Genomic DNA, 13,683 nt, shown 5'->3' with positions numbered 1-13,683 from the left:
AGGGCTGGGTGTGGTGGCCCATGCCTATAATCCCAACACTTTGAGAGGCTGAAGAGGGAGAATCACTTGAGTCCAACAGTTTAAGACCAGCCTGGACAACACAGTGAGACCCCATCTCTACTAAAAATTTAAAAAATTAGCCTGGCATGGTAGCACGTGCCTGTAGTCCCAGTTACTGGGGAGGCTGAGGCAAGAGGATCAATCGCTTGCATCTGGAAAGTTGAAGCTGCAGTGAGCCATGACTGCACCACTGCACTCCAGCCTGGGTGTCACAGCAAAACCCTGTCTTCAAAAAACAGAGAATTTGTTGCCACCCAACCCTAAAAGCATGGTTAAAAGAAGTTCTCTGAACAGGAGAAAATGATAATATAAGGAAATTTTGAAAATCAGGAATTAAGAAAGAACAACTTAAAGGGTAAAAATATAAATAAATACAACAGACTTTCCTTCTCTTGAGTTTTCTAAGTTATGTTTGATGGCGGAAGCAAAAATTATAACACTAATGTGGTTCTCAATATTGAAGACAATTATATATAATAGAGGGTAAAGGGACATAAAGTGACGTACGATTTCTAAAGTTCACTCAAAGTGAATGTCAACTGGGGTAAAGACAGAGAAGGCAGATCTCACAAAGTATTGGGAAGCCACTTTTTCTTTTTCTTTTTTTTTTTTAACACTGTGCATTTCCTATTTACTCCTTGACTCTCTAAATCTAGCTTTTTATTTATTTTTTTTTTAGTTTTTATTTTTATTTTTATTTTTTTTATTATACTTTAAGTTCTAGGGTACATGTGCATAACGATGCAGGTTGTTACATCAATAGCCATGCCTGTGCCGTGTTGGTGCTGCGCCCATCGGCTGGTCAGCACCCATCAGCTCCTCATTTTGCATCGGGTATAACTCCCAATGCAATCCCTCCCCCTCCCCCTCCCCCTCCCATGGATGGCCCGATTGTGTGATGTTCCCCTTCCCAGTCAAGTGATCTCATTGTTCAATTCCACCTATGAGGTGAGAACATGCGGTGTTTGGTTTTCTGTTCTTGCGACAGTTTATAGAATGATGGTTTCCAGCTCATCCATGTCCTAAGGACACAAACATACTTTTATGGCATAGTATTCCATGAATTATTATATGTGCCACATTTTCTTAGTATCAGTCTGTCACTGATGGACATATGGGTTGATTCCAAGTCTTTGCTTGTGTGAATAGTGCTGCAATAAACATCGTGTGCATGTGTCTTTATAGCAGCATGATTTATAATCCTTGGGTATATACCCAGTAATGGGATAGCTGGGTCATATGGTACTTCTAGTTCCTGAACCAGCGGGGGTCTTCATACTGTTTTTCCATAATGGTTGAACTGGTTTACAATCCACCAACAGTGTAAAAAAGTGTTCCTATTTCTCTACATCCTCTCCAGCATCTGTTGTTTCCTGACTTTTAATGATTTTGCAATTCTGGCAGAGACACAATAAAAATTTTAGACCAATATCCCTGAGGAACATCCATACAAAAATCCTCAATAAAATACTGGCAAGCGGATCCAGCAGCATCAAAAAGTTTATCCACCATGATGAAGTGGAGGCTTCATCCCTGGGATGCAAAGCTGGTTCAACATCGCAAGTCAATAGCATCAACGCTAAATAGAACCAAAGACAAAACACATGATTATCTCAATAGATTTTAGAAAAAGGCCCAGCTGACAAAATTCAACAACCCTTCAAGCTAAAAAGCGCTCAATAAATTACGGTATTGATGGAACATATCTCCAAAATAATAGAGCTGTTTATGACAAACCCACAGCCAATATCATACTGAATGGGCAAAAACTGGAAAAGTTGCCTTGAAAGCGGCACAGAACGGGATGCCCTCTCTCACCATTTCCTGTTCAACATAGTGTTGGAAGTTCTAGCTGGGCAATCAGGCAAAGAAAAGAAATTAAAATTCAGTTAGGAAAAGAAGAAGTCAAATTGTCCTAACAGATGACATGATTTGTATATTTAGAAACCCCATTGTCTCAGCCCAAAATCTCCTTAAGCTGATGAAACTTGTAGTCTCAGATACAAAATTAATGTGCAAAATCCACAAGCATTCTTATACCACCAGTAACAGACGACAGAGAGCCAAATCATGAATGAACTTCTATTACAATTGCTTCAAAGATAGAGAAATACCTAGGAATCCAACTTACTAGGGATGTAAGGACCTCTTCAAGGAGAACTACAAACCACTGCTCACTGAAATAAAGGACACAAACAAATGGAAGAACATACCATGCTCATGGATAGGAGAATCAATATCATGAAAATGGCCATACTGCCCAAAGGTAATTTATAGAATTCAATGCCATCCCATCAAGCTACCAATGAATTTCTTCACAGAATTGGAAAAAACTACTTTAAAGTTCATATGGAACCAAGCGAGCCATCGCCAAGACAATCCTAAGTCAAAAGAACAAGGCTGGAGGCATCCATTACCTGACTTCAAACTATACTACAAGGCTACAGTAGCAAAACAACTGTGGTACTGGTACCAAAACAGAGATATAGACCAATGGAACACAACAGAGTCCTCAGAAATAATACCACACATCTACAGCCATCTGATCTTTGACAAACCTCAGAAAAACAAAGAAATGAGGAAAGGATTCCCTGTTTAATAAATGGTGCTGGGAAAAATTATTTAGCCATAAGTAGAAAGCTGAAACTGGATCCTTTCCTTACTCCCTTCTCTAAAAATTAATTCCAAGATGGATTAGAACTTTAAATGTTAGACCTAATACCATAAAACCTAGAAGAAAACCTAGGTAATACCATTCAGGACATAGGCATGGGCAAGGACTTCATGTCTAAAACACCAAAAGCAACAGCAACAAAGCCAAGAATTGACAAATGGGATCTAATTAAGCTAAAACTTCTGCACAGCAAAAGAAACTACCATCCAGGTGAACGGGCAACCTACAGGGTGGGAGACAATTTTTGCAATCTACTCATCTGACAAAGGGCTAATATCCAGAACCTACAAGAACTCAAAACAAATTTACAAGAAAAAACAAAACAACCCCATCGAGAAAGTGGGCCAAAGGATATGAACGAGCCGGTTCTCAAAAGAAGACATTCATACAGCCAACAGACACATGAAAAAATGCTCATCATCACTGGCCATCAGAGAAATGCAAATCAAAACCACAATGAGATACCATCTAAATCTAGCTTTTTAAAGAAGCCAAGTAACCATAGTTTTACTAAGACCACTAACGAGTTCTCCTCTTGCTTGACTTTTACACTGCCTCTGATAATGTTGAGTACTTTCTCCTTAAAATCTTTTCTCTACTGTTGCCACAGAAACCAACCTAGTGATCTGCTACATTTATGTATACTTTTTTCCAGTGTCCTAGATTGACTTCTACTACCTATTCCTTATTTTTGTGCTTCTCAAAGTTCAGGCCTCAAACCATGTGCACTGGAAACAACTGAGCCCGACTCCGAACCCAGGGATTCAAACCCCTGGATGTGAGTTCCCGAGCATTGCCTTTTAACAAGCTCCCTCTGGCAATTCAAGAGTAATAATTACTGCTTTAAATGTTGACCCACAAGGTTCTGAACTGGTCCTTTTCTACCTCTACTTGTTATATACACAAAATTAAAACACGCTCAAAACTTCCACCACTTGCTGCTATCAACAAAATAAGTAAACTGCTCACCCTCCCATCCCAAGCACCTATAATCCCACTTGGCACAAAGAATATTTGTTTGAGTGAACATGGTGACTCTCAAACCTGCTTTGTCAACAAGATCTATCTTTTTTAGGCTCCAGATGTACATGTGCAGCTCCAATGAACATGTGCACCTGGATGTCCCAAAGTTACCCTGAATCAGTTAGGATTGAGTTCAGCTAACAGTAATAGAAAAACCTAAAAGAACAGCGACTTATATAACACACAAGTTTATTTCTCACAATTGTCTGAAAACAGATAATATGGGCTAGTATGAAAGCTCTGCTCCACCAAGTTCTCAGGCACTCTGGCTCCTGGCTGCTTTCCACCCACTGCACAGTGTCTAGCAATATGGTCCCCATCTCATGCTCCAAGATGGAGCTCCAGTCAAAACTACATTCGTAACAGCAGGATAAAAGCAGGAAGAAGGAAGAGGAAAGGACATGCCCATCTCTCTATAATATACTTTCTGGAAAAAGTACACACTATGTATGCTTTTATTCCATCAACCAGGACTTAGTCTCGTGGCCATACCATACTGCCAGGAGTCTGGAAATGTAGTCTGTATGTCAGGCAGCCAATTGTAATACTAAGAAAAAAAGAGGGAAGAAATACTGGAGGACAACAGCATTCTCAGCCACACGTTCCAAACTGTGTTCCAAAATGAACTCGTCAGTTTTTAGGATAAACTGGAATTTTGCACTTTTGTTATGTATCCATCCTACCTTTATCTCCATTCTGCCTGGCAAACTCCTGCTTCTCATCTAATACTCACATCATGCACCTTTTGTGATGCTTTCCTTTATGCAACCACCTTTCCCTCCAGCCAAGACTGGAAGTCTTTGGGCCACCTCCACATCTAGCATACATCTCTATTTTTGCGTTGCTAATACTCTTATCTCTTTTTTACAAGTCTATGCCTCCATGCATCCCTCTTCCATTAGAAGGTAAACTTCTTGAGGGTAGAGACTATGTTTTATTTATCTTAATATCATATACACATAGATCTATATCATACTAAATTTTACAAAATCAACCATTAATATCTACTTCCTAGACTTATGGAAACAGGAAACTGGTTAAAGATGTACCTAATAAAAAGGACACTGTGGTACATAGTACTGTAGTATAATGGAATGTGTTAAAGTCCCAAATTACAGATGATCCTAATAGCCATTGCAAGAATAATAGGGCTACAAGCTCTTACCTAGACATTACACTCCTCTGTACACTTTGCCTACTTATTTTCTACATCTATCTTTTTTTCTCATAAAAATAAATATACTTAGTAGGGTAAGTTTTTAAAGTATGTTTATATTCAATCCCACTAAGTTTATTTTTTATTTATTTATTTTTTTGAGACAGAGTTTCGTTCTTGTCACCCAGGCTGGAGTGCAGTGGCGTGATCTCGGCTCCCTGCAACCTCCACCTCCCAGGTTCAAGTGATTCTCCTGCCTCAGCCTCCTGAGTAGCTAGGATTACAGGCACATGCCGCCACGTCCAGCTAATTGAATCCCACTAAGTTTATATTAAACTTAGGCCAATGATTGGGTTCTATGCTTAGACCCCACTTAAGCCTCAGCAGTTACTCCATCATAGAAGACCAGGTTAGGCATATCTAAGCCCTTGAAAGAGTCACCAAGGAACATCAACATGTTGACGTTTCTTTCTCTGAAAGAAAATATCTAGAAGATCATAGTACTCAGCTTAGGAAACACTGTTACAACTAATAAACATTACCATGACTAAAATAACATACTAATTTATGATGGCTTCCCCAGAGTCAAAAATTTTCACTGTAGATTTAACTTAAGGCTATCAAAGTGTCAATTTAACTTAAAAACAGGACCAAAATCATGTAAGACATGTTTATAACAGTTGTTAAGCCCAACCTTTTAAAAAATATCTTTGAGATATGAACAATGGAATATCATGCATAATTTTTCATTGAATATCAACTATAAAAGGAGCTGAGTGCGTACCACCCCACTTTCTTATAGCAACAAGACCTCAATGGTCCAAATATGACTTTTAGCTTTGTCCATATTCTCCAGTTGGACTGGAACTCAGACTATGATGCTGCAGTGACCTCAAGAATTCTAATCATAGCTTTCCTTTACCTCCAGTTCTCTAGCCTGGACAGTGCTTTGTTCTGCCTGCCACCAGTTGGGGCATGAAGTCCTAGTACCACCAATGCTAACCACAATGCCACCAACGACAGTTACATCTAACTTCAATAAAGTAAAAGAAAATGTAGTTAACTATTATCTTACCACTAGTTCCTGGGGGTTGTAATACATCTCCTGTCAGGCGACACCACCCAACTGGGAAAATATCTCGAGAATCATACTTGCACCAGTAATCAAAAGCTCCACTCCAGCCATCGAATGTGATATGAACTTCATCCCCTTTAACATCTCCAATGGTCGCAGGACAGATGAGATACGGGTTCTTTTTGTCAATAGCTTCTAGTTTCATCCCCACTTTAAAATTATTTAGTAGGGGCTTTGGTGGTTCCTATCAAAACATTAAAAAAAAAAAAAAAAGATTTCATTGTTAAGATGTATTAAGACCCATGTGCTCGAAGTGAAAAGTTGCGTATTCTCTCACAACCCTTAGCAACCAAAAATTAAGCTCCACGTCTAATTATCAATTAACACAGGAAGACAACAGTTCTCACAGATCTGAAACTCTGCTCTCCAACATCTCATATTTTCTCCAGAGCAGAGTCAAGAACCTGGAAAGAAACAAAACCAACCGGATTCATTCATTCAAGAAATATGTATTATCTACTATGTAGCAGGAACTTAAGATTCATTGATGAACAAATAAATCAAACATCCCTGCTCTGGTGGAGCTAGTGCTGGTAATAGTAGTGGTTGTGGACAGGGAAAAGCAATCAACAAGAAATTTTACAACAGGCAGTCAGACAAACCTAACGAATATGTAAACTGGTGTGTCAAAAAGTGGTAAGTCCAAAGAAAAGAAACAACATCAGATAATATCCTAAAAGAAACCCAAAGCATAAGAATTCTAAAGAAAATGAATAACTTAAAATTAAAAAAAAAAAAGAAACTCAAAGGATAAAATACAGACACAAGAACATGAAAGTCATATAGTCTGGGGTCATTTACAATACCCAATCCAGAAATCAATATTTTAAAAAGTATTAGTCACAAAAAGGCTAAAGCATGTAAATATTAACAGAACTGCTAAAAAGCCCAAGTGTTATGTTAAAAGCAACATATTTTCTTTCAATCTGCTTTTCATCCTACTAAATGGCACCATCACAGCAATCCAGTCACCTAAGCCAAAAGACTAGAAATAGTAATCCTATTCTACTGACATTTGCTCAAATTAAAAGAGAAAAAAAAAAAAAGAACAAAAAAATAGTAGTCCTGGACTGGTGATTTTCTGCCTGAATGAACATTAGAATCACCTGTGACCACACTACCAGCGATACTAATTGAATTGGTCTATGGTGGGGCCTGGGAAGCAGCAATATTTTAATTATCAGGGAAATTCTAAGGTGCACTTGAGGTTGAGAACCACTACCCTAGATTAATCCCTTTCACTTACCCAAAATTCAATTAAAAACCACAACCTCCCAATCAGAGCTGGATTTTAAACCTAGACAGTCTGTCTCGGAGTCACCTCCTTGGAGCACCCTACCCCAGCATCTGCCTGGACAACTCACTCAGGCTAAAGCCCAGTTCTCCTAGCTTCCTTGAATGCTTCCCTGACCAACCCCTGTCCACTCCTAGGCCCAGTTCCAACCAAGCCACTTTCATCTTCAATTGTAGTATCACTACAGAAATGTGTTCATTCCTCTACAAGACTAAGAGATTATTAAAAACAGGTATTCACATTATTATTTCCAGCACAATAACCAACAGCAAGCAATTTTTTAAATGAAAGAACCAAGGAATCACCCGAAAACAGTAAAAAAGCTCTCAACTAATTCTCGCACCAATTTAAAAAGTATATCTGGTAGGTTGGTTTCTTTTTCAAATGCTCCCTTAAAACACATCTCATCACCCTGTATTTTTCCATTGTTACTCTTTACACTCTTACAATCTGGAAGCTCCTTAATTATTAGCTTCCAAAGTCCTTTTAATTACATATTCTTTTTTTTTTTTTTTTTTTAATTTATTTATTATTATTATACTGTAAGTTGTAGGGTACATGTGCATAACGTGCAGGTTTGTTACATATGTATACTTGTGCCTTGTTGGTGTGCTGCACCCATCAACTCGTCATTTACATCAGGTATAACTCCCAATGCAATCCCTCCCCCCTCCCCCCTCCCCATGATAGGCCCCGGTGTGTGATGTTCCCCTTCCCGAGTCCAAGTGATCTCATTGTTCAGTTCCCACCTATGAGTGAGAACTTTTTTTAATTTTATTTTTATAGAGACGAGGCCTCGCTATGTTGGCCAGGCTGGTCTCGAACTCCTGGCATAAAGCAATCCTCCCACCTCAGCCTCTCAAACTGCTGGGATTACAGGTGTGAGCTACCATGCCAGGCTGAATTACATATCTTAATTTGATTCTTAAAAACCACCCTGGGCTCAAACCTGTAATCCCTAATTCAGCACTTTGGGAGGCCAAGACGGGTGGATTGGTTGAGCTCAGGAGTTTGACACCAGCCTGGGCAACAAGACGAAACCCTGTCTCTACAAAAAATACGAAAATTATCTGGGCATGGTGGCAGCACACCTGTAGTCCCAGCTACTTAGTGGGCTGAGGCAGAAGAATCACTTGAGCTCCGAAAGTCATCCAGGCTGCGGTGAGCCGTGTTCTTGCCACTGTACTCCAGCCTGGGCAACAGAGTGAGACCCTGCCTCAAAAAAAGTAAAAAGTAAAATTAAAAATAAAAATAAATTTTAAAAAAACCCCACCCTGAAAGCCAGCAAGTCAAAAGGTAGATGATTAAAGATCAAAGTATTTGATAAATAGCTGGTAAGTAAGAAGCAGTGTTACATGAAAGGGCTAAAGGTTAACTGCCTGTTACTATGTATGAGAAGAAAAAAGTGGGGAGGTGAGCTGCATTTAACAAAAAATAAACATAGCAGTTGACAAGCTTGTGCTAGATGCTCACAGAATGCAGAAAACATTCAAGGCACACATAAGGATCCCAGGACCTTACACTGTCATATAACAGACTGAGACTTTCTGTAGCAAAGAAAACTAAGTTCAAATGGCAATGTATATTTTCTGCAACAAAACAATTAAAAGACTGGAATAAGCAATGCAATATAACTAATTTTAAGATTCAAACATATAACCTAGGCTGGGCATGGTGGCTCACGCCTGTAATCCCAGAACTTCGGAATGCCAAGGTGGGCAAATCATTGGAGCCCAGGAGTTAGAGACTACCGGAGCAACACAGCAAAACCCTATCTCTACAAAAAGTATACAAATTGGCTCATGCTTGTAATCCCAGAACTTTGGGAGGCTGAGGTGGGTGGATCACGAGGTCAGGAGGTTGAGACCAGCCTGACCAACATGGTGGAACCCAGTCTCTACTAAAAATACAAAAATTAGCCAGGTGTGGTGATGCACACCTGTAATCCCAGCTACTCAGGAGGCTAAGGCAGGAGAATCGCTTGAACCCAGGAGGCGGAGGTTGCAGTGAGCCAAGATGGTGCCATTGCACTCCAGCCTGGGTGACAGAGCGAGACTCATCTCAAAAGAAAAAAAAAAAATTAGCTGGGTGTGGTGGTGCACACCTGTAGTCCCAGCTACTCAGGAGGCTGAGGCAGGAGGATCTGCTTGAGCCTGGGAGGTGGATGTTGCAGTGAGCCAAGATGGTGCCACTGCACTCCAGCCTGGGCAACAAAGTGAGATGCTATCACGGGTAAGTGTGTGTTTCATGAGAAGGCGACAGGCAGGAAGGGAGGGAGGGAGGGACAGAAGGACAGGGAGGGAGGGAGGGAGGGAAGGACAACCTACAGAAAGGGAGAAAGAAAATATTGGCAAACTATCCATCACAAGGGATTAATAACCAGAATATATAGGGAACTCAAACAACTCAATAGCAAAAACAAATACCTGATTTTAAAATGGGCAAAAGACCTGAATAGACATTTCTCAAAAGAAGACACAGAAACAGCCAACAGATGCAAATCAAAACCACAATGAGATGCCATCTCGCCCCAGTTAGAATGGCTATTATCAAAAAGACCAAAAAAAAACAAATGTTGGTGAGAAAGCAGAGAAAAAAATAAAACTACCAAATGACCCAGCAATCTCACTTCTGGGGGTACATATCCAAAAGAAAGGAAATCAGTATATTGAAGAGACATCTGCACTCCCATGTTTACTGCAATACTATTCACAATAGCCAGATATGGAATCAAAAGTGTCCACCCATGAACAGAACTTCTCAAAAGAAGATGTACAAGTGGCTAACAAGCATATGAAAAAATGCTCAATATCACTAATCATTAGAGAAATGCAAATCAAAACCACAATGAGATGGCCAGGTGCGGTGGCTCATGCCTGTAATCAGCCTCACTTTGGGAGGCTGAGGTGGCTGGATAACCTGAGGTCAGGAGTTCAAGACCAGCCTGGTCAACATGGTGAAACCCTGTCTCTACCAAAAATACAAAAAATTATCCGGGCTTGGGGGCTAGTCCCAGCTACTCGAGAGGCTGAGGCATGAGAATCTCTTGAACCCGAGAGACAGTGAGTCCGGGAGGAGAGGATGCAGTGAGCCGAAATTGGGCCACTGCACTCCAGCCTTGGAGACAGAATGAGACTCCGTCTCAAAAAAAAAAAAAAAAAAAAAAAAAAAAAGAGAACCCACAATGAGATACCATCCCACACCAGTCAGAATGGCCATTATTAAAAAGTCAAAAAACAGCAGATCCTGGTGAGGTTGCAGAGAAAAGAAAATGCTTATACACCGCTGCTGGGAATGTAAATTAGTTCAGCTACTGAGGAAAGCAGTTTGGAGATTTCTCAAAGAACTTAAAACAGAACTACCATTCGACCCAGCAATCCCATTACTGGGTATATACCCAAAGGAAAATAAATCGTTCTACCATAGACACATGTTCACGCATGTTCATCACAGCACTATTTACAATGGCAAAGATGTGGAATCAACCTTGATGTCCATCAATGGTGGGCTGCATAAAGAATATTTGGTACATATATACCATGGAATATAACGCAGCCATAAAAAAGGACGAGATCATGTCCTCTGTAACACAGATGGAGAGCTGGAGGCCATTACCCTAAAGGAACAGAAAACCAAATGCTGCATGTTCTCACTTATAAGTGGGAGCTAAACAGTGAGTACACATGGACACAAAGAGGTGAACAACAAACAACAGGGCCTACTTGAGGGTGGAAGGTAGGAGGAGGGTGAGGTTCAAAAAACTACCTATTGGGTACTATGCTTATTACCGGGGTGATAAGATAATCTGTGCCCCAAACCCCCTCAACACACAATCTATCCACATTACAAACCTGCACATGTACCCCATGTACCTAAAATAAAAGTTGGAAAGAAAACAAAAAAACCAAGAGTCCATCAACAGGTGAATAAAGAAAATGTGGTATATATACACAATGGGAAATTATTTAACCATAAAAATGAAATCCTGTCAATGCAGCAACATGGATGGAACTGGAGGTCATTATGTTACGTGAAATGCTTTTAAAGAATTTGGTTTGTCATCATCACCAGTTCTTTAATAACTTCCTGAACACAAAAATATAATTTGCAAAAGCAATAGCTAAAATAAACAAGGAATTCTCTTTTCTTTTATGGTGAGACAAAAATGGTTCTATTCTAGAAGATGGCTAACAAAGAATGCTCTTTTAACTACCTCCTTTTTTTTTCTTTTTTTTTTTTTGAGACAGAGTCTCGCTGTGTTGCCCAGGCTGGAGTGCGGTGGCACAACCTCGGCTCACTGCAACCTCCACCTCCTGGGTTCAAGCAATTATCCTGCCTCAGCCTCCCAAGTAGCTGGGATTACAGGTGCGTTCCACCATGTCCAGCTAATTTTCGTATTTTTAGTAGAGATAGGGTTTTGCCATGTCGGAACTGGTCTCAAACTCCTGACCTCAGATGATCCACCCACCTCAGCCTCCCAAAGTGCTGGGATTACAGGTGTGAGCCACCGCGTCTGGCCCTTTTTTTTTTTTTTTAAATAAAAGACAGGGTCTCCTCACTATGTTGCCCAGGCTGGACACAAATCTCCTGGGCTCAAGCAATCCTTCTGCCTCAGCCTTCCAAGTAGCTGGGACTACAGGAACGTGTCACCACAACCAGCTTCTAACCTCCCTTCTTGATTACCTACAATATGGTTCTCCTTAAAGGCTATTTCTTCCCATGTCCCACAAAATCCAAAACCAGTCTCAGCATTCTCTGCATTACTCCTCTGCCTGGGGAATAATCCTACTCTTGCAGCCTCATGGCTCACTGTCTTCCTTCCTTCAGATCGTCACTCAAAAGGTACCTTCTCAGACCCTCCTGGCCAACCTATCTAAAATGTCGACCTCTCTTCTAAGCATGTAAGAGTACAAAACATAAGATATACTTTAGTTATTTAGCATGATCTATTAAACATTTCCCCAAGTAGAAAGTAAGCTCCATAAGGGGCATATTTTATGCTTTGTTTACTGCAATATACTCAGTACCTACCTCTGACCACAAATTAATACATGAACTTCTATCTCCTTATTTTTCATCAACTACTTATTTGACCTCACCAAGAATTTTAGTCCTTTAACCTTCATTTATTCATTTACAAATATTTACTTAGTATCTACTATATTCCAGACACTACTGAAGGTTATTGGGATATATTAACAAGCAAAAAAAACAAAATCCCTCCTTCACAGCACTTACATGCTAGTGAGGAGAGACAATAAACATAATTTAAAAAGTAAAACACATACATTAGAAATGATAAATGCTATGCAGAGAGAGAGAGAGAGAGAGAGAGAGAGAACAGCACAATAAGAGAAATCCAGAGAGCAATGTAGAAGGAGGGGTTGTACAACTTTAAATAGGGAAATTAAAACAAGTCTCATATAGAAGGTGACATGTGAGCAGAAATCTGAAGGAGGGAAATGGCCAGAGTCAAGGCCCTAAAGCAGGAGCTGTGTCTGAAATGTTCAAAGAATACCAAGGAAGTGAGTGTGGGTAAAATGTAACATGTAAGTAGGAGAGCAGAAAGAAATGAGTTCAGACAGATAATGAGGGGTCATATCATATACAGTTTTATATGTCACTGTAAGGATTCTTTTACTCTGAATAAAACAGGAAGCCCCTGGAAGAGTTTGAACAGAGGAGTGATATAATTTGACTTATGTGGGTTTTTTGTTTGCTTGTTTTGTTTTTGAGACTGAGTCTCACTCTTGTCGCCCAGACTGGAGTATAGTGTCGCAATCTCAGCTCACTGCAACCCCCACTTCTCGGGTTCAAGCAATTCTCCTCCTTCAGCCATCAGAGTTGCTGGTGCAACCACAACACCCAGCTAATTTTTCAATTTTTAGTAGAGACAGGGTTTCACCCCGTTGGCCAGGCTGGTCTTGAACTCCTGACCTCAAGTGATCCGCCCGTCTTGGCCTCCCAATGTGCTGGGATTACAGGCGTGAGGCACCATGCCCGGCCGTGATTTACATTTTAAAAGGAATACTCTGGTTTCTGTGCTGATGATAGCCTGTAAAGTTATAAATGCAGAGACCAGTGAGAAGCTACTGTAGTAATCCAACTGAGATTGAAAAAGACAGCTTGTATCAGAGTGATAACAATAGAGATGGCAAGAAGTGGGTGGATTTTGGATATACATTTGTCCCTCAGTATTCACACAGGACTGGTTCCAGGATCCACTGAGGATACCAAAATCCAAGGACACTCAAGTCCCTGATATAAAATGGCACAGTATTTGCATATAGCCTATATACATCCCCCCATATATTTTAAATAATCTCTAGATTATAAATAAT

The 13,683-nt window shown here is 40.2% G+C and overlaps 1 protein-coding gene across 4 annotated transcripts in view; it reads right to left on the bottom strand.

Annotated features, from left to right (window-relative positions):
* SCML2 (Scm polycomb group protein like 2) overlaps nt 1–13,683 on the bottom strand; it is a 119,207-nt gene that overhangs the window by 66,862 nt on the left and 38,662 nt on the right. For all 4 annotated transcript variants that reach the window (XM_031660499.1, XM_031660497.1, XM_031660496.1 and 1 more), the window contains one exon: nt 5,989–6,232. In XM_031660499.1, the coding sequence (XP_031516359.1) occupies nt 5,989–6,232 (244 nt within the window). The remainder of the gene's footprint in view (nt 1–5,988; nt 6,233–13,683) is intronic.

This window comes from Papio anubis, chromosome X, assembly GCF_008728515.1.
Source record: "Papio anubis isolate 15944 chromosome X, Panubis1.0, whole genome shotgun sequence".
Lineage (NCBI taxonomy): Eukaryota > Metazoa > Chordata > Mammalia > Primates > Cercopithecidae > Papio > Papio anubis.
The sequence above is the reverse complement of the archived record's forward strand: the minus strand, read 5'-3'. Positions and strand labels throughout refer to the sequence as shown.